This window comes from Furipterus horrens, unplaced genomic scaffold, assembly GCF_987537825.1.
Source record: "Furipterus horrens unplaced genomic scaffold, mFurHor1.1.pri manual_scaffold_8, whole genome shotgun sequence".
NCBI lineage: Eukaryota > Metazoa > Chordata > Mammalia > Chiroptera > Furipteridae > Furipterus > Furipterus horrens.
In genome coordinates, this window is record NW_028327178.1 from 51674742 (window position 1) to 51695947 (window position 21206).

At 35.9% G+C, this 21206-nt stretch overlaps 1 protein-coding gene across 1 annotated transcript in view; it reads left to right on the forward strand.

The window, feature by feature from the left end:
* The window catches only part of VAPA (VAMP associated protein A), a 43302-nt gene that overhangs the window by 8087 nt on the left and 14009 nt on the right, over window positions 1-21206 (forward strand). Inside the window, exons 2-4 of the mRNA XM_090285815.1 lie at window positions 15092-15244; window positions 18163-18266; window positions 18725-18805. Of these exons, the coding sequence (XP_090141941.1) occupies window positions 15092-15244; window positions 18163-18266; window positions 18725-18805 (338 nt within the window). The remainder of the gene's footprint in view (window positions 1-15091; window positions 15245-18162; window positions 18267-18724; window positions 18806-21206) is intronic.

Genomic DNA, 21206 nt, shown 5'->3' on the forward strand with positions numbered 1-21206 from the left:
TGAAAAGATTAGGTTGTCCAGGAGAATGTCCAATATTACTGATATTTCTGATATGTATTTCTTGTAAATTTGGAGTTAGATTTAAGGCTTTGATTACATTCATGTTTCAATCTTTTTTTGATAAAAATACTTAATAGATAGACTTGTGTCACATCAGGTATGGATATTGTCTGGTGGTCTCACTTTTAGTGATAGTAGCCTTATACCTCCATTGAAAAGTTATATAAATATGAGCCCATTTATGGTAATATGTGCATGAAAAAATTGTAAAGAAAATAATATTAGCAAGTATTAGCTCTACTTTAGAATTTGGATGTCTTTTGTTTTTATATTTTTACTTTTCTGTGTTTTCCAAGATTTTTACAACAAACAGTGCTTTTTGTAATAAGAGAAAAAAATTAATTTGCTATTATACTTGATGCCTTTGGTCTCATTTGTCATTCCTGCATCATTTTGTTTTTCATTAATAACAGTCCTTTTACACAGTGTGAAGTCTTAATGAGGGAAAATATATACATGTAAATAGGAAACAAGTCTGATGTTCATAACTGTGTAGTAACAGTTCACAAATCAAGGCCTATAAAGACGAAGTAGAAGACCATGTTTATCTGAAAGGAAATCTTATTTATAACTTTCCTGTAACAGTTCACAGACCCTAACTGTACATATATATGTTATGTTTCATCGAGCTCTTATTGTTGGCCTCTTGTGAGAAGTATGGTAGATTTGTTTGGGAATATTTCTCTGAGAATGGACCCTGCCCATAGACTTTGAAAGAGGTAGGTAGGTCTAAGCAGTGGACAAATTTATAGGACCCCTTTTCTCCTGGACAGTGTTGATTGGCTCAGTGGTAGGCATGTAAACCAAGGCCAGACAGATACGCTGATGACTGACCAGTCAAAATTTTGATGTCTCCCCTTTAAGCACAACTATAGTTAGATGACGATAGGCTTTAGACTTTTAAGGTCACATAGCCTTGGAGACAGTGACTGATTTGGGCACTGTATAAGCAGAAGCAAGCTCGGTGAGAGAGGAGGGAGAGAAAATCAGGCAAGAGATCTTGTGGTCCTAGGAATAAGTTTGCCTTAATCCAGTTTCTCCTAGTGAGGCCATCCTTCATTTCCTGTGTCATTCATATTGCATATATCTTTATAATCTCTTAAGTATGGTTTTATTCTTCACAGTAAAATTACTTCAACAAGGTGGGACTTCATGATCTGTGAAGTTGTTTCATGATTGTGGCACATTATATAAAAATAGTGTAGACCATGTCTAAAATTTTTATAGAAGAAACATCCACATAGACATCATTTTTGATGACTTAAGTCATTAATATATCATAGTTTGCTTAGTTGCTTTTTTTCTCTGGCATTTGGGATGTTCTCTGTAGCTAGAATTACCATGAACATTTGGTACTATTTTCAAAATTTAGATTTAAAGGAATGAGAAGTTTAGTTATGTGTGTTACAGCTTTTTAAGGATGTGATTTGATTCAGTTAATGTTTTTAAAAATAGAGATGCCAGTTTAAAATGAATCATTATTACAAGAGGGCTTTAAAATATGAGATTGCAATGTAATAAGAACATGGGCCAGCATTTTCACTGACTTTTATTTTGTAGCTATATATGCCCATATATTCCTGTCTATATATTTATATTTACATATGTATTTATTTTTATTTTGGTTATTTGGATAATCTGACGTGAATTGCAGTGACTGCCATACCTTTAAAGGTACAGAATACCTTGATATAATAGTGTTTTTTGTTCAGTTTATTTTCTCTATGACAAAATTTTACTTTTACAATTTATAGGGGAAGATGAATTGTTCAGTCTTGTGTTCTAAGTTTTGTTCTCACTGCTGGAAACCTGTTGAATAACTTTCTGAGAAGATATAGGGTTGGCCAAAATGCCCATATGGTTTTTTCTGTAAAATAAAAGACACATTTTTTATTTTTACCAATAACTTCATTGATTTGAATATTTTGAGTATGTCAGCTCTCTCCTGCTATTGGCTTCTAGTGGCTAGAGGCTGGGGTGCTGCTAAACATCTTCCAAAGCATAAGACAGCCCCACAGCAAAGAATTATTTGGCCAAAATGTCAACAGTACCAAGAAACTTTGCAAACCACTTTTGACACATTTGGTCAATCACAGCACCTTCTCCATAAACTGCACAAATCTTATTTTTGCGTTTTTACCTTTCTTGAAACAATAAAGCATAATATGCTGAAAATGTGTATTTTCTTCCACCTTCAGTATTAAAATGGCTGCACAAAAATTCACCAATTTTGATGTTTTTTATTTTGTTTTATTTTTATTTTTTAAAATTATATTTTATTGATTATATTACAGTTGTCCTGATATCTCCTCCTTGGTCACTCACCCTACCCAGCACCCCCACTCCCTCAGGCAGTCCCCTCACCGTTGTTCATGTCTGTGAGTCATGCATATCAGTTCTTTGGCTACTCTCTTTCCTGTACTGTACTTTACATCCCCATGGCTATTCTGTAAAACTACCTATTTGTGCTCCCACTCCTCCCTTCCATCTGGCAACTACCAAAACGCTCTCTGTATCCATGATTCTGTCTCTGTTCTTGTTTGCTTAGTTTGTTTTTTAATTCAATTGTTGATAGATATGTATTTCTGGCCATTTTATTGTTTATAGTTTTGATCATCTTTTTCTTAAATAAGTCCCTTTATCATTTCATATAATAAGGGTTGGGTGGAAATGAACGCCTTTAGTTTTTTTCTTGTCTGGGAAGCACTTTACCCTTTGTTTTCTAAATGATATCATTGCTGGGTAGAGCAATCTTGGCTGTAGGTCCCTGCTTCCCTTGACTTGGAATATTTCTTGCTAATTTTTTCTAGCCTGCAAAGTTTCTTTTGAGGAATCAGCTGGCAGTTTTATGGGAACTTCCCTGTAGGTAATTAACTTATTTTCTCTTGCTGCCTTAAGATTCTCTCTTTATCTTTGACCTTTGGCATTTGAATTACATATGTCTTGGAGTAGGCTTCTTAGCATCGATCTTGTTTGCAACTCTCTTATACTTCCTGGACTTGCATATCTTATTTCCTGCACCAATTTAGGGAAGTATTTTTTCATTTTTTAAAAATAGATTTCCAATTTCTTGCTCTTTCTCCTCCTTCTGGCACCCCTGTAATGTGAATTTTGTACCTTTTGAAGTTGTCTCAGAGGCTACTTATACTGTCCTCAGGTTTTTGGATTCTTTTTTCTTGTTGTCCTGATTGGTTGGTCTATGCTACCTTATGTTTCATATCATTGATTTGATTCTCGGCTTCACCCACTCTACTGTTCCCCTGTAAATTGTTCTTTATTTCAATTAGTGTACCCTTCATTTCTTACTGGATCTCTTTTTTTGCTGTTGAGGGTTTCACTAAGTTCCTTGAGCACCCTTATAACCAGTGTTTTGATTCTGCATCTGATAGATTGCCTATCTCGATTTCGTTTAGCTCTTTTTCTGGAGTTTTTATCAGTTTTATTTGGACCCTGTTTCCTTGTCTTCTCATTTTGGCAGTCTCCCTGTGTTTGTTTCTGTGTATTAGGTAGAGCTGCTTTGACTTCGTGTCTTGGCAGTGTGACCTAATGTAGTAGGAGTCCTGTAGGGTCCAGTGGCATAGCCTCCCCATTCGCTCCAGCTGGGTACTTGAGGTATGTCCTTCTTGTAGGCTGAGTACACCCTTGTCTTGTAGTTGAGCCTTAGTTGCTGTTGGCAGATCAATGGGAGGGATTTACCCAGGTCAGTCAGCTTAAAGTACTGGCTGTGACCACTGACCACCAACTTCCGTCCTCCATGAAGGGTCAGCCAGTAGTGCAGGGTCAAGGTGGTGGTGCTCTGTTGTGGTGTAGCTGTCCACTGGGTGCACTGGCCTTTGGCATTCCCTGGTAGTACAGGCCAAGGTCAGCCTCCACCCAGTGTTCTGCTTGGGGCCACCCAGCCTGAGCTATAAAGCAATCTGAGATGGCTGCTGCTTCTGCTGGCTTGGAGATTCTCAGGTGAAGTCAAGCTGCGAATCTTGCTTGGCTGGCTGCTGCTAGCTTGGAGCCTGGGGCTCACTGAGGCCAGCTGTTGCTTGTTTGCTAGGATTTAGGAAGTTGTGAAGCATGAGCCAAGACCAGCCATCATATGGAAAAGCAGCTTGGGTGGGCCTGTAAATTCGGTGGGGCGCTGAGTCTCTGGAGATCTCCAAGGCTGGTCAAACAATGTCAGCCGGGTTGATGGAGTCTCAGATATGGCAACAGCTTGCCAGCTCTGAGGGTTTTTTTTTTTTTTTTTTTTTTTTAATGCATGCTGATAGAACAGCTGTCATAATACAGTCTTAAAAAATTTGGAATGAAGTTAAAAAGACAACTAAACACTAACAGAGCTATTGTATGGAAAAAACTAAATGAACTTTTTGGCCAACCCAATTCATTTTCCTGAATTTTTTCAGTTTTTTCCTCCTAGGACTTTACCAGTAAATGGTTTTATGAACAAATTAAGCTAATATGTATACACATTTAAATGTCCCTTCTGGTTGTATAATTAATAATGTTTACCTACTACTGTTAACATTCACTGTAGTTTTTTATGTTTTCTGTGTGTAACTCCACGTTTTTATCCTGTAATGTCTAATTTACACTTTTTCATGTTATATATATTTTGCTTCTAATCTAACAAGAATTTTAGATCTGTAAGTGGTGATGTTTATTTCAAGTTCTCCCAAAATATCCATTTCTCTTTAATTTTTTTGTCCTATTTATCTAGATTTTAAAAAGTAATCTAAAGTCATAGATTTCAGTGTGTTTAAAAACATATTATAGAGAAGGTAAATAAATGAAGATAATTTCATTTTAAAATTTTGTATTGAAACTGTTTTAGGGCTTTCTTGGATGTAAACATAAAATACAGTGTTTGATACTTGTTTTAGGAAAAGTTCGTTGTTGACCTTTGGGACCAAGGGAAATACAATATCTATTTAAAAATCTTTTTTATGTTACTAATTTGACTGCAATTTCATGCTTTAATGTAGCAGAAATCTACCTGGACTGCTTGTGAAATAGGAAGTAGGTATAGCTAGGTATTTGCCTAAAACACACACAGAATTTATGAGACATCAGGCTCTGGAATCAGACCTAGTTTGACTTCCCAGTTTCATTGCTTTGTGGTTTTATGACCTTGGACAAGTGTTTTAACGTCTTTGAATCTGAGTTTGACTCATCTGTAAGATGAGGATAATATAAAACAAAAGTATTTACCTTCATAGGGTTGTTAGAGGGTGTTAAATGTCTTAATTCATGCAGTTACTTGTAGATGATGAGCGCCCAATGAAAGCTAGCTATTGTAAAAACTTCTGTTGTTATAACTATTTTTTAGTACTACTGCTGCCATGCTACTGTGGATATTCTTAGTAGATATTCTGCTACTGTGGATATTCTTAGTAGATATTCTGTATACTTTATACGCATAATTTAGTTAGCACAACTTGATAGTACTCAGTAACATAACCCTTATGTAACTGGAAAACTGTATTAGTCAGCTGTTGATTAACTAAAACTTGTGGAAACAATGAAGTAATCATCATCTGCGTTGGTACAGATATATTATATATTTGAACTGAGCATCTAGCCTTCCTTGTTAGGATTTTTATCCTATTTCAGTTAAGATAGGATGAAGGGGTAAACATAAAATATTGGAATAAATGATTTATGAAGACCTAGGGCCATAACATTTGAAACAAAACATGCATACTTCTGATACTTCTTGTTGCTGTATATTGGTTAAAAAGAATTCATGTGACTATTCGACCGTATTTCCAGTGTATATTCACTCAACAAATGTGTTAGCAGCTACTGTGACTTTAGGCCTGTGTTAATTGCTCCAGTAATTGAATATTTCTTCACAAGGGGCTTATAGTTTAGTTGAGTGAGATAATACCTGTACATAAATAATAAACCCCCCCCATGCTGTTGCATGGGCAACAGCAGACCCTCCATATCACCCTGCCCAGGCTCTGTAGCTTCATCGCAAGATGTCGATTCAACACGGGAGGAGACAGTTACCGTGTCACTCCCGAGTCGGACTGCACAGCCATTCTCGGCGGTGCAGATAGACTCTTAAGAAGCTACACCATCGTCTCTCGAGACGGACGGCTGCCGACACACACGACAAATAATAAAAGAAAGCAAGAAGTTCCATGAGAGAGGTATAGATTATGTGCCATGAGAACTGTACAGTCAGCCATGTCTCTCTTCAAAGATTTGATGCTTTGCTGCATTACACTTTTCTGGTATAGACTAAACCAGTCTATATCTCATAGCCAAGAACTCAGAAAGACCTTGCAAGAACTGAAGGATGTGCCTTGACCATGTGGCTCAGTTGTTTGGGCATCATTCTGCAAAAGCAAAAGGTCGGCACTTTGATTCTGATCAGGGCACATGCCTGTGTTGCATATTCGGTCCCAGGTCAGGGTGAGTGAGTAAGAGAGGCAACCATCGATGTTTTTTTACATTGATGTTTTTCTCCCTCTCTCTCCCCCTCCCTTCCACTTTAAAAAATATATATAAATAAAGTAAAAAAGAACTGAAGGATCTGAAGTTTTAACCTGCTACAGTTTTATGGTGGTTGGTAGGAGACATCATGTCTTCTGGGTTTAGAGACAAAGGAAGTTATTATTCATGGCCCTGCAAGCAGCAAGAGCTTCATATTTGTGTTGATTTCCTTCTCCCCTATGGCAGCAATACAAAGGGTTTCAGTTCAGGTGGATTCTACCCATATATTTGGGTTTTCATCATAGCTGAGAAACCTTGAGTTTAGGGAAGCTAAATCTTTCACAGTGGGTTGCATGGAAACCTGCCTGATTCCTACAACCACTCCCCCCACCCCCCACCCCACCGCCGCCACCCCCAGAAAGCTTATCTTTATTATACTGGACAGTAAACAAATGTACCCTCTCCTAAGGAGAAAGACATTATTTTCCAATACGGTTGACTATTTAATACATCCTTGAAAAAGGTAGTCTGGATAAAAGCTCCCAGTGCCTCCACTTGAAAAACATGCAGAAATGCTAGAGACCCATGGAGAATTATCTCCCTGTAGGCCTCTGAGTAGCTAGCCTAAATGGATATCACATAGTTCATTCATTAATTGTTCATGTGGCATTGCCTATTTATTCTTAAAGTGCATCTCAGAAGACTTTTCTGTTTCTGAAGTGCCACATGCTATATAACACTTTTTATCCTGAATTAAAATTTGAGTCTCTTCACAGTAAGCAAATATTGAACTCAAGTTGATGTGTCTGCTGAAGTTTTTAGGAGTGAGTATCCTGATGTCTTCATCTTACTTTAGAATGCATCAAGTATAAGATGAAAAGATGAATGGCCAGTGATGGATAAATAGTCATGTCTCAAAGTAATTAGAACAAAATACTAATTTTAGAATTTAGGTAAGTGGATGTGCGATTATTCACTATACAGTTGTTTCAGTTTCTCTATATGAGATTTTTCAAATTGTTGGGGGAAAAGCCAATTGGTTTTTTTCCTTCTCTCTCCGAAGTCAATTTTCTTTATAGCTAAACTCAGCTTGGATTTTCAAGAGAACTTGAATGATAATTCACATCAAAATATGGATAGATGATAACCATTTAAAAATTTGTTTATTATTCACAGTGGTTCTATTTAGTTTAATGTTTTTTTCTTTTTTTTAAGACTGAGAGTTTTGGACAACAAATATTCCACTGCTTAGTAGGAAGTCACTGCCCTGTGTGTTAGAATTTTAGGTATACAGATAGCTTGAATATAAAGGGCATTTTATGCCAAAACTATGTTTTTAGGCAAAGGAGGCAGTCCAGTCCCACTTAGGACATCCTTTCTGGGTGAGCTACCCTAACTAACGTTTTCCTACCTTTCTGAAATTTCAGGTCCTTTTTATACAGAAGCCATAGTAGTATATGTTACATTTCTGTCTGATTGTTAGTATTTGGTACTATTCTATTTGGGAATAGAATTTTGGCTTATTGTCAATGACAGTTATAGGGAAGTTAGGAGAGAATACTTAGTTACAGGAAATGTTATGGCCCTTTAAAAGGGGGAGACTAAAAGAGGACACCCATGTAATTAAAAGGTAGAGTTATTTTGATTGTAGTATTTTTTTTTTCCAGTGAAAGAGTGCAAAGAGATAATAACTTTAATTATGTGTAATGTTCTTGTTTTATGTGGACTATTACATGTAAACAATGAAATTTTATCTGTAACATAGGCAGTGTATATGTATCAGATGGTACTTATTGGTGACTAGTATACTATCAGGTAATCTTAAAATGGATTATTGCATTTATTGTTTCTAAATGTTAAGTTAAGCATTTATATTGGACAATGACAGGATTTTCTTCGTTTATAGGGATTGAGTTTTATAAATTCTCAATAAGTATTTTCTATATAAATTGCTTCAAATGTTCACTTCCTCATCAAAACTGCTTTTTATTCTTTCTTTTACATTTTTTTATATTGTATGCTAGTACAGTTGTCCCAATTCTTCCTCCTTTGCCCCCCTCCACCCAGCACTACCCCCTGTCCACTCCTGTGGCAATTCCCACACCATTGTCCATGGGTCATGCATGTGTGTTCTTTGCTACTCTATTCCTTATGCTGTACTTACATCCCACGACTATCCTGTAACTACCAATCTATACTTCTTAATTCTTCACCTTTTTTGTTCATACCCCAACCCCTTCCCATTTGGGCACCATCAGAAAGGTTCTCTGTATCAGTGATTCTGTTTCTGTTCTACTTGTTTGTTTATTTTGTTTTTTAAACCAGGGGTTCCCAACCCCTGGGCTGCAGACTGGTACTGGTCTGTGGCCTGTTAGGAACCAGACCACACAGCAGGAGGTGAGTGGCAGACAAAGGAGAGAAGCTTCGCTCGCATTACAACCTGAGCTCCGCCTCTTGTTCCCCCATTCACCCGCTGATCCGTGGAAAAATTGTCTTCCATGAAACCAATACCTGGTGCCAAAAGGGTTGGGGACCACTGTTTCAGATCTGATTGTTGATAGATATATATTTATTGTCATTTTATTTATATTTTTGATCTTCTTGTTCTTAAAGGAGACCCTTTAACAATGCATATAGTACTGGTTTGGTGGTGATGTACTCCTTTAGCTTTTTCTTGTCTGGGAAGATCTTTACATGTTCTTTTATTCTTAATGATAGCTTTGCTGGGTAGAATATTCTTGGTTGTAGGTCCTTGCTTTTCATCACTTTGAATGTTTCTTGCAAGTCCCTTCTTGTCTGCAAAGTTTCTCTTGAGAAATCAACTGACAGTCTTATGGGAGTACCCTTGCAGGTAACAAACTGCTTTTTTCCTGCTGCTTTTAAGATTCTCTTTGTCTTTAACCTTTGGCATTTTAATTATGATGTGTCTTGGTGTGGGCCTCTTAGGATTGATCTTGTTTGGGACTCTGTGCTTCTTGGACTTGTATGTGTAGTTCCTTCACCAAGTTAGGGAAGTTTTCTGTCAATTTTTTCAAGCAGGTTTTCAATTTCTTGACTTGTTCTCTTCTCCTTCCAGCAACCCCATGATGCAAATGGTGGTACACTTGAAGTTCTCCCAGAGGCTTCTTACAACTATCCTCATTACTTTGGATTCTTTTTTTCTTCTTGCTGTTCTGATTGGTGGTTTTTTGCTTCCTTATATTCAATATCGCTGATTTGATTCCTGGCTTCATCCATTCTACTGTTGTTTCCCTGTAAATTGTTCTTTATTACAATTGGTGTATCTTGTTTCTGACTGGATCTTTTTTTATGCTGTTGAAGTTCTCAATTTCATTGAGCATCCTATAACCAGTGTTTTGAATTTTGCATCTAATAGATTGCTTATTCTGTTTTAATTCTTTTCCTATAGTTTCGTTCTGTTCTTTTATTTGGGCCATGTTTCTTTGTCTCCTCATTTTGGCAGCCTCCCTGTGTTTATTTTTATGTATTAGGTAAACTGCTATGTTTCCCAGGCTTGGTGGTGTGGCCTAATGTAGTAGGTGTCCTGTAGAGTCCAGTGGCACAGCATACCCTATTACCCAAGCTGGGTATTCAAGGTGTGCCCACTGTGTGGGCTTTGTACACCTTCTTGTTGTAGTTGAGCCTTGATTGCTGTTGGCACATCCAAGGTCATCCACTGTCTGTGTTCTGTTCAGGGTCACACAGCTTAAGCTGCAAAGTGATCTGCAGATGACTGCTATTTATGTTGGGCCTGGAGGTGCCCAGTTGAGGCCACGCAGAGAACCAAGGCTGGTTGCTGCTAGTGCCCGGACTGGGGCAACTTAGTGAGAGGTACAGCGCTCGCTGAAGCTAGATGCTGCTTGTTTTGAGAGAATTTAGGAAAATCTGACGTATGGACCAAGACAAGCCATTGGTATGGAAAAGACTGTTGGAAACAGCTTGTTGGGCCCAAAAGTTGGGTGGGGCTGGGCCTCAGGGAATCACCAGGGTGGGGCAGACAGTGATAGTCTGGTTGATGGAGACTGTTATTGTGCTGTCTGCCACCTCTGTGACTCTGTGAGGGGAGGGCTCAGAAAAGGAACAGTGGCCTCTGTCAGCACTTCTGTTTGGAAGAAAGCTGACCCTCAGTTCTGGCCCTGATGCTGAACAATTCAGTTCCTCCCTGTATGTTTCTGATGCCTTGTAATCTGCTACCCCCTGTGCTGGAGTTTAGAGGGAGTGAGTCCAAGTAAGTTTGTGTGTGGGCCCTTTAAGAGGAACTGCCTAGGACTGTATATAAGTTTCTGTCTCCTACAGCCTCAATCCCTGCAAATTTTTATAACCAGAAATTATGGAGACTTATTCTTGCTGCTGGAACATCTGGTGTGGAGCAGGGACTCCTTGTTCTTGAGATATCCCTCCCAATTTTTATCTGCCACATGTGGGTGTTACACCAGCCTGTTCCACCTCTCTGGTCCTCCTGCCAGTCTCAGTATGGTTTCTTCTTTAACTCAGTAGTTGTAGGACTTCCATTCTGATGGTTATGAATGGTGGTGGTTCTATAGTTCAGTTGTAATTTTGATATGGTGGTGCTAGGAGGTGAGCTGTGTTTACCTATGCTGCCATCTTTGACTGGACGTCCCAAACTGCTTTTTATTTGAATAAAACTGAGAAAAAAAAATCTGTTTTGCACTGTTTTTTTTTTTTTTTAAAACATTACATCAGGATTAGCTTTTCTAAAAAAAAAAAAACAACACTTTATTGTTTTGTATAAAAAATATGTATAGTTAAGGAATTACCAAAAGTAATGTTCAGGATGAGAAACAGAGCGTGGCCAGCATTCCAGAGCCCTCCTGTACCCTCTTCCAGTTACTACCTCTTTCTTTGCCTGCTAACTTAACCCCTGTCCTCCTTTTTTCATAACTGTTAACTTGTCTTTTGTAATGGTTTTAACCACCTGCACATTGTAGAGGATAAATGTTCAATTAGTAAATCAAGAGATTATTAATATAATGCAGCATTTTTAAACACTGTATGATACAATATCCCTTCTTAATATTTTATATTTTCTAATGTCTTCTTTACCATCCCAGAATGAAATATATATAAAATTCCTGCTAATATACATAATTAAAAATTTAATATAATTTCCTAACTATAACATAAGTGATAATGAAAAAGAAAGTAAACTTGTAATTAAATATGCATTTTATTGTGTAAATGTTTGGGCACATGCTAGAAGATATAATGAAGTAGCCAGATGCTTTCAACCTACTTATAACAAATACATTTGCACTTAAGTAAGGCAACAGTTATATCTAAATAGAGGACTGACTGGTTTTCTTTACATTTTGTAATAAGGGCAAAATATGAATGTTTATGCATATAGGTAGAGTCATGTGAATGTATCACCTACAAATGTCTGTTGAGTGATACAGATATGTTGGAGTTACATGATTCAAGTAACACGAGTGACATTGCTGTTGATAGAATAATTTTTTGGAATGGTAAACTCACTTTTTAAAGTTTTGGAGAAAGAACATTTTTTTTCCCGTTTTACACAGTAGATGAATTTTTGAAAAAGATTTTTTCATCAATATGAATTTTTAGAGAGGTATTTGAAAATTTGGTGTGGGATAAGGACATAATACTTCATTATATGGGTCTGCCTTGGCATTGCAGAACGTCTATAACATCTTGTTCCTCTTTTCCACCCAGTCACAAATGTCAGGCAAAAATACCTGAAAGGGACAGTATTACTGTGGGATTTAGGATTGTTTTATAGCAAGTAAATACATATTTTTTTTTTCTGTGTTTTTGAGGTTATGTAAAGTAGATTTTATTAGGTCTTTGTAATCTGCAGGTTTCAGGGTTCCAGGTCTCGCTCCCACCCTCACCTAATCTCCTTGTCTCACCCTACTCCCAAAAAATTCTGTGTAAAATTGTGACCATTTGCCTGTGTAGGTTTTTCTGGGGATACTGTATAGCTTTCATCAGATTCTCAAAGAGTTCTGTGACCCATAAGAGTGGACCAGATAATATCTTTATTCCCCGTAAGAGTGGATCAGATAATATCTTTATTCCCAAGACCTCTTTTAGCTATTAAATAATCTGCTTATTCTTATGCTGATGGTTATCAGTACTTGCTCATTTTCCATTTTAACCAGGAGAATGGCTTAGAGTCTGCTGGCAGCAACCATGTTGAGAGGCTTGGTTAGAGGGACACAAAGGAGCAAAATATATCATCCATTTGTTAGGTGGGTTTATTATAAATAATTCTACACTTTACTGATAAGGCTGACTTACCCAGTTAAGAATTTTGTTTGAAATTGGTGGAGATTTTTTCTTTGACATATTATCTTCATCCTTAGGTAGTTTGCATTTTTATGTCTTGAAGGACCACAATCTGTTACTGAATATTTATAAGCTCTGCTAGGCAATATAAAGTTTAAGATCTGTTCTAGAATTCATGTTGATGGAAACTGACATGTTTATTTTCTAAATTAGTTTTAAAAAATCAGTTATTTTACCTTGTTTTAGATAATTAGTGTTTTTCTTTAAAATTGAGAATTATAAAAATTGAATTTAAAATTTAAAAATCCTTACATAATTCTGTCATGAAAATATAGGATTGTTCAAAATTAAAATTTTGTGAAATGTTTTGTCATGTTAAAAGTCCTAGTTGAGGTAGTCCTATAAAAATTTATAGATTCTCAATTACCTAGTAATTTTTGGACTTGGAGAATGTTAAGGACTGGAATCTATGCCTTTAAGACTCCTAGTTTTATCAGCAATTTAAAATGCATAAGTAGCTAACCAATTTATGGATTCATGTGATAAAATGGGCAGATTGGAGTTTTCTCCTTTATTCACACATGCCAGCGTATGGTGGAGTTGCTAATTAGCTGCTGATAAAAAAATGCAAGCAGTTGGGATTAAAGAAGAAGCAAAGGATGATGTAAAATGATATACAAATTGAATGATTAACTTGACCATATAATTAAAGCAACTTCAAAAGATTACACTTCATATGTATAGGGCGCGGCAAAGGTAGGTTTACCGTTGTGAATACAGGAAACAGTTTATTATTATTTATTAATCATTGTATTATTTTCCAAACAGCTGTAAGCCTACTTTTTCCCCACCCTGTATATTGTATGTATACATTTCTCCCCCACAAATGACATGTATACCTGTTGATTTAATTGACTATTTTTACATGAAATTATTTTCTGAAACTTGTTTTCTGCCTTCATATGTTTTCTTCTAATGTTCTCCCATTTGTATCTTCATCCTCTCATCCAAGTTCTAAATCTTTGTTAGAAAATAATTTATAACTCAGAAACTTTAAACATAGGATTTTTATAATTTCTTTTCCTAAGACTTGAAATAAGTACCTTTTAAAGTACTTGCATTTAAAATTTATTTATTTTTCCTCTCATTGCATTAGGCAGATCTGCTTGCTTTGCATTTTTAAAAGACATGTTTACTTTTGTTCAATTTAAATAAAAGAAAGACTTTATAGTAGTTGTCTTTGATTTCAATCTTCTGGTTTTTTAAAAAACTGTAACTTAGATAGTTTTAAAAACCATTTAAAATTGCTTTGGGGTTAGTTAGATGTATTAGTTATCCCTTCTCATTGGCAAATATTTTTAAGTATATGCTCTGTCTCTGAATTAACAGGTGTTCTTTTTATTGTCTAATCTGTAAATCTGTCTTTAGGCTTTTCTTTAGCCAAGAGCAAAAATGGCTGTAATCTTTTCCCCTCCTTTAATTCAGGCAGGATTGGATCACCTGTTTGGATTCTTTCTTTCGTGTTGCTGGGATGTAGAACCAAAGCTTTAAAATTTTTTATCTAGATCTGAGGGGTGTGGCCTCAGTGTGTTGGGTTTCTTCCCATGAAGGAAAAGTTAACCTGTTCAATTCCCGATCAGGGCACATGCCTGGTTGTGGGCCAGGTCCCTGCGTGGGGGCATGGTAGAGGTAAAAACTCACTGATGTTTCTGTCTCCCCCTTTCTCCCTCCCTCCCCACTCTCACTAAGAAATAAATCTAAAAAAACCAAAAAACAAAAAAACCTTTGTATCTAGAATATTTGGCACAATGATTATAATAACTACTTAACAAATATGTGAGTGAATGAATGAATGAGTCAAATCTAATTGCGGGAAGCAAGAGCACTGTTATCATTGGATTTAGTGTCATGTAGAGATTTTTGCACTTGACTCGTAAAATGAGTTTTGAAGTTTGGCACTGGCTTGCACACCATTGGAAAATTCTGATCTCTTCAGTAATGTGGTACTAGCCTACTGTAAGAATATAATTGTGGACTTATTTCATAAATTGAAACTTTCAAAATACTTTTATTTGATAGAAATACTACATGCTGATATAGGAATTCTGTAAAGTATGGTAAGGAATGAAGAAGAAAGTAAAACTCATTTGTAAGTCTACCACTTAGAGAAAAGTGCTGTTGTTTGGTATATTTATGTACAAAGACCTTAATATATACTTCAAATAAAATTGAGGTTATATACATTTAATTTTGAATTCTGCTCCATGTGTCAGACAATCCAATTAAAAATTCTATTTTCCCTGTTTTTGGTTTTTGAACTTTACAGGCCCCTTCACAGATGTAGTCACTACAAATCTTAAGTTGCGAAATCCATCGGATAGAAAAGTATGTTTCAAAGTGAAGACTACAGCACCTCGGCGGTACTGTGTGAGGCCCAACAGTGGAATTATTGACCCAGGGTCGACTGTGACTGTTTCAGGTAGCACATCTTATCCAGAATTTATACAGTTTTGAATTTTGATATTTTATGATGATTTTAAATTTGTTTTTAATTAACAGGGTTTTATTTGGTGGGAGAGGATAGTTTTTAAGTTATTCTGGTCTTGCCTTTAATGATGTCCTGTTCTCTTACTATATATATATGCAAACTGTTGCGGAAAATTTCTCAGCCTTATCTGTGAAGGGGTGTTATGTGGTCAATTTATAAGCAATTGTAAATTTAAAATTTTGTATCTTTAGTGTGTATCTGTATTTCTACAGTTCCCTACCACATTCCCTGCTCTTATTATTTTATCCTTGAAATATTACATCATTTTTGTGATTGCTCATTCTTATTCAGATCTCTAGGTATTGTTACATGTTACATGCAGCTATAGAAGTACTTTAAATCTTTTGCTTAAAATATATAATGCCTCTTTTTGCTGATTATATCAAATTAGATGAGTATTTCTTCTTTTCATTGTAAACAGTGCTCTGCACTTGAAAACTTTTATTTCTACTACTACTTTTTGTGTTTGCTTGTCATCCAAAAAGTATGTATGCTTGGTTCCTTCCATAGATGGATTGCTTACTGTTGCTGAGAAGTCTGTGCTGATGCCATAATTCATGCCCTCTATAAAATGTTCCTTTCTTTCCTCAGACTTCCCAAGACAGTAGTTTCTAACATAGCTGAGAAATAGGAACCAAGTATGAGACAGTATCTTACTTACAGGAGAATCTCTCAGGCCTCACAAGAGATCATTTACAGTACTCTTACTTTATAGCAGTAGTTCTCAACTCTTCCTGTGTGTCATAGTAACACAGGGAGCAGGAGTACACATGGACCCTCCCAGATCAGAATGTCTGGGGACACAGCCTAGACATGTGTACTTTAAAAACAAAACAAAACATGGTGGGTGCTCCTGATAAGTCTTCCTAAGATATAATAATTCTGTATCAGTTTTCTGGTTTTCAAGGCTACAGAGGTTAAAAATAGCAAATTATATGTAAAGAGTGAGAGCCTAGGGAAGATCTATTGAGAGTATTCAAAAGTAGGACCTGACTGCAAAGGCAGTAGAAGACAGACCATAGAGTTCTTGATGAGCCTAAATTCTCCCCCAGTAGCTATAGTTAAAAACTCAGAGCAAGGAGGCCCTAGAAAGAGATTTGTAGTGAGTCTTGTGATATGGTGGCCTGGGAGGGGGATGCTTTCATATTTGTTAGTCCAAGCCATCAGTTCCTGGGGAAAATGAATGGGAAATAAGATAAAGCAATGAGTACATGCATTCTGGAAATTGCTCTCTAAAGCTTTAAACCTATAGTTAAATTGGAAGAAAATAGAATTATTTCTATTCATGTGGTTAAAAATAGCTTTTGGTGCAAACAGTTATATCCCTAGGATCCACAGAACTATTCAGAACGACCTTTTCCTCTAGATTGCTGAAGTTTTGCTATATTAATTTTTTGTCTTTAATGTATAATTTTCAAAGTTCTTTCTCCCATATAAACCCCTTGTATTGAGCATCTGACTTCAGACACACTAATTTGCATAACATGCCTTCAGATCCCTCTTCTCCCACTGGAACTTAGCTCTTCCAATTTTTAGTGTAGGATTTTCCACGAGGAGTCTTTCAAATTACACAAACTACACTTCCTCCAGCAACTTCTCCTGATTGACTTTCTGTACTTACATACCCATTTTTCCCCTTCTCTCCCTTTAGCAGCGCGCGCGCACACACACACACACACGTCCATAAATATATATGTATAGTCTTGTTATTTGTAGCCTTGAGTATAACTGTCATAAAGTCACAAACATGTTTGCAGTTTTCTTTTTGTCTAGCTTATAGTGATTAGCCTGTAATGATTGCTTAGTGAGGAGTATTAATGGAAATTTATTGTGCTTTATTTGAATTTTGAATGTTTATCCTGTAGATTTTCTGCTGTTGTGTATTTGGCCCTTAAAATTTTTTTTTGACCATGATAGTAGTTAATGGACTTCTCAGACATAGCTTAGAAACTTATATAATTCAAGTTTTTCATGTTTACTTAATTGCATTACTCTTTCTGAAAGTGGTGACGCATATATCTTAGAAATAATTTAAGTATAATATTAGGGGAATAGTTTTCACAATACTATATGTGCATATGTAATTGGCTAATTTAGTCATTATTAGATTTATATTACATAATTTAGCATAATTTAAAACCACATGGAGTCTCTACAAACCCTCTTATATCTTATAGGCTACTGACAATCATAAATGTTTAGGAAAATTTGAATATAATTATTTGGATGCTAGAAAAGTTCTAGGAATCATGAGGCCATGTGATTTCCCTGTATACTTTGTTTTCCTAGAATCAGGTTTAAACAAATTGATAAACTCCTCTTGAATGGTATTTATTTAAAATATTAAAAAAAAATTAGTTATATTAGGACACTAGTACATGGCAGTGTTTTTAATTTACTTAGCATTTCTCCTTTAGATAAACCAGTTGTCTAATTTTAATAGGTACTATTTCTACTAAAAGCATAAATTTATAACTAGTTTTAATAGAAAATTTATTAGATTTAATCCAAGTTCGTAGGCATGAGAATAGTTAATCTTTGGCAAGGTCTTTAAAACTCTCAAATGTAACTTTAGGGGGTAAAATCAGAGATTGATACTTGTTTTTTTTTAATACCCACTTGTTTATTTTGTGGGTTGCTAAAGACTTAGCAAGTCAGAAAGGTGGAAAATTTTAAAATAATTAGAAAACATAAAGTTGATACTGACTCCCTCATGTGAATAATACAGTGTTTGGCTTCTTTAACCCTTCCTGGTTTTCTTTAAACTTGTGTACTAGTGAATCAGATAATAGGAATAAGAAGCAAACAAATGCAGAAGACAATGTAATATGTCATTTTTTCTTATTTAGTAATGCTACAGCCTTTTGACTATGATCCCAATGAGAAGAGTAAACACAAGTTTATGGTACAGACAATTTTTGCTCCACCAAACATTTCAGATATGGAAGCTGTGGTAAGTATAGAAATCGAACAAAGTTTATTTTGGGGAATATTATTTAAACTGTGGGTTTTGTTTAGTGCTCATTTGAGAAACCTAATTTTTAAAAAATCTATAAATCTGGTTATTATAGATAATCCTGACTGCAAGAATGAAATTTGAAATAGTACTTCTTAGAAATGCTATTAATAAAAAAGTCCTATAATCTCTATAGAGATGTTTGTGTGATTTTAACGAGGGTAATAGAAGCTCTTTTTAGGAGGATTGTATAGAAAGTTCTGTGGCACTGCCAGGTAACTAAGGCAGGGTGATCAATACATAGTGCAGTGCAGCATTGCATCTTGGCTGAGCCAAAGACAGCATTCCTGCTCCTAGCAGCTACACTAATCCTTTAGTTAGTTGTCCCTTGAGGCAAACCCTGTTTGTCATGATCATATCTCTTCTGTCTCAAGTATGGTTTTGTTTGTTTTTAGTGGAAAGAGGCAAAACCCGATGAATTAATGGATTCTAAATTGAGATGTGTTTTTGAAATGCCCAGTGAAAATGATAAATTGGTAAGTAGGAAATGTAAGAAAATTGTAAGCTTTTAACAGGCTCTCAGTTACTTTGAGATTAATTTTCCTTTTGTTTTGAACTTTGTGGGGTGTGTAATAACGGCTATTCCACTTTATAAGACTGAGTCCTTAGTTAAAAAAAAACTTTATATGCTGTTTTCATTTTAATCACTTTAGTTTGTTCAAGAAGAAAAATACAGTGGTATCTCGGTACTCGTTAATTTGTTCTGGAACTCAGGATGAGTGCCAGAACTGATGAGTACTGAACAATGAAGTATTTTCTCTTGGGGGCAACATCGTGACTCACAATTTCTATCAAGTGTGAGGAGTCCCGAGCAAATGCTGAGTGCTGAAACAATTTTTTTCTTGTCAAAATGCGATGAGTGCAGGGTTTGATGAGTTTTGAAGCCGACGAATGCCAAGGTATGACTGTACTTTTAGATAGAAGCTGCATGATGGAGAAGAATTATTTAATTCTACCAAATTTTTGCCACTTAAATGATTTCAAGTTCTTTTTTTTAAAAAATTATTTATTTGTTTGGTTATTTTATTATTTTTAGAGAGAGAGGAAAGGAGAGAGGGAGGGAGAGAGACATCACTGTGTGTTTGCCTCTCACTTGTGCCCCCAACTGGGGACCTGACGTGCAGCCTAGTCAGGGAATCGAACCAGCGACACTTGGCTCGCAGGACGACGCTCAATCCACTGAGCCGCAGCAACTAGGGTTCAAGTTCTTTTTTAGAATGACACATTTGTAGACATAAATATAATTAAATAACAGACATAAACCATTTTTTGGCAACTGTGTACCAGCATTCTGAGGCTAAAGGGATTAATTTATGTGGGTAAGCAGTTTATTCCAAGTTTAGCTATTCCTGGGTATTTTGTCAGTATTGATTTTGGTCAAAATCCATCGGATTTCATTCTTTATCATCTTATTGTAAGTTTATTTATAAATATCTTCCTGTCTTTAATGTGATTTTATTCTTTAGCAAACAATTTTTATGTTGCTTTTTGATTACTGTGATGTAAATATAATTCGGGGGACTGAGGGATATGTGTGTAGTTTAAAAAGTACTAGTCTAATTGTGTAGAATGGGTTGTGGCCACTTTCTGTGTTCTCTTCTGAAATGCAAATTTGAATCTTTCTGTGGCTGAAGGGGATCTTGAAAGGTAAGTGGGGTTTTTGGGAGGTGACTTAATATATAAAATAATATGAATAAATAAAATTCTCACTATTAGGTTATAGTTTGACGTGAATATTGCCTTGATCTGGTGGTTCTTTGCCCTGTTGAAAAGTAAACTTGCAGATTATGTATGTGGACTCAGTTATTGTTACGCTTTCAGGATAAGCTGAAATGAAAAAGTCCCTGGAGGGTAATTAGATGTTGACCAAATCATTATTATTATTATTATTTAAGGGTTTCTTTTTTTTTTTATTTTTAGACTGAGAAGAAGGGAGGGAGAAATAGTGGGAGAGAAACATCGATGTATGAGAGAAACATCCACACATTACCTTTCGCATGCCTTTAGTTGGGGACCTGGTCCTCAGCCCAGGCATGTGCCCTGACCAGGGATCAAGCTAGTGACCTTTCAGTTTGTGGTACTATGCCCAAACCACTGACCCACACCAGTCAGAGTCTTGACCAAATTATTTATTGTGTTTTTAAGTGCATTTTAAAAGAAATTTTGAGATACCTGCTTAAAACAAAAAACATGAATGCATATACTCTTACTGGAAAGTGAAGGTTAGCATATTTATGCTTTCCTTTTGGAATTTTCTTTTTCTTTGCCTAGCCTGCCAGGAAACCAATAGCTTTCAAAGCTGTTGTGATTAGAACTGAGAAAACATGACAGCACTTGTATGGTTTGACTAATTTTATTATTTTTTTCCAGTTTCGAGATATAATTGATATGCAGCACAGGATAAATTTGAACATAATGACTTGACTTATTTATATTGTTAAATTATTGCCATGGTAAGCTAGTTACCATCCGTTATCTCATAACAAATGTAAAAATAACCTTTTTCCTTATGATGAGAACTCTTAGGATTTATTTTCTTAACAGTTTTCAAATATACCATAGTGTTAACTATAGTCATCATGTGGTACATTATAGCCCCAATTCTTATTTATGTTATAACTGGAAGCTTGTTTATCTTTTTTTTTATTTTTTTATTTTTTTATTTTATTTGTTTATTTTTAGAGAGAGGGGAAATGAGAAAGAGAGGGAGAGAAACATCACTGTGTGGTTGCCTCTCACTCGTGCCCCCAACTGGGGACCTGACGTGCAACCTAGTCATGTGCCCTGACTGGGAATCGAACCAGCAACACTTGGTTCGCAGGCCGACGCTCAATCCACTGAGCCACAGCAGCGAGGGCTGGAAGCTTGTTTATCTTT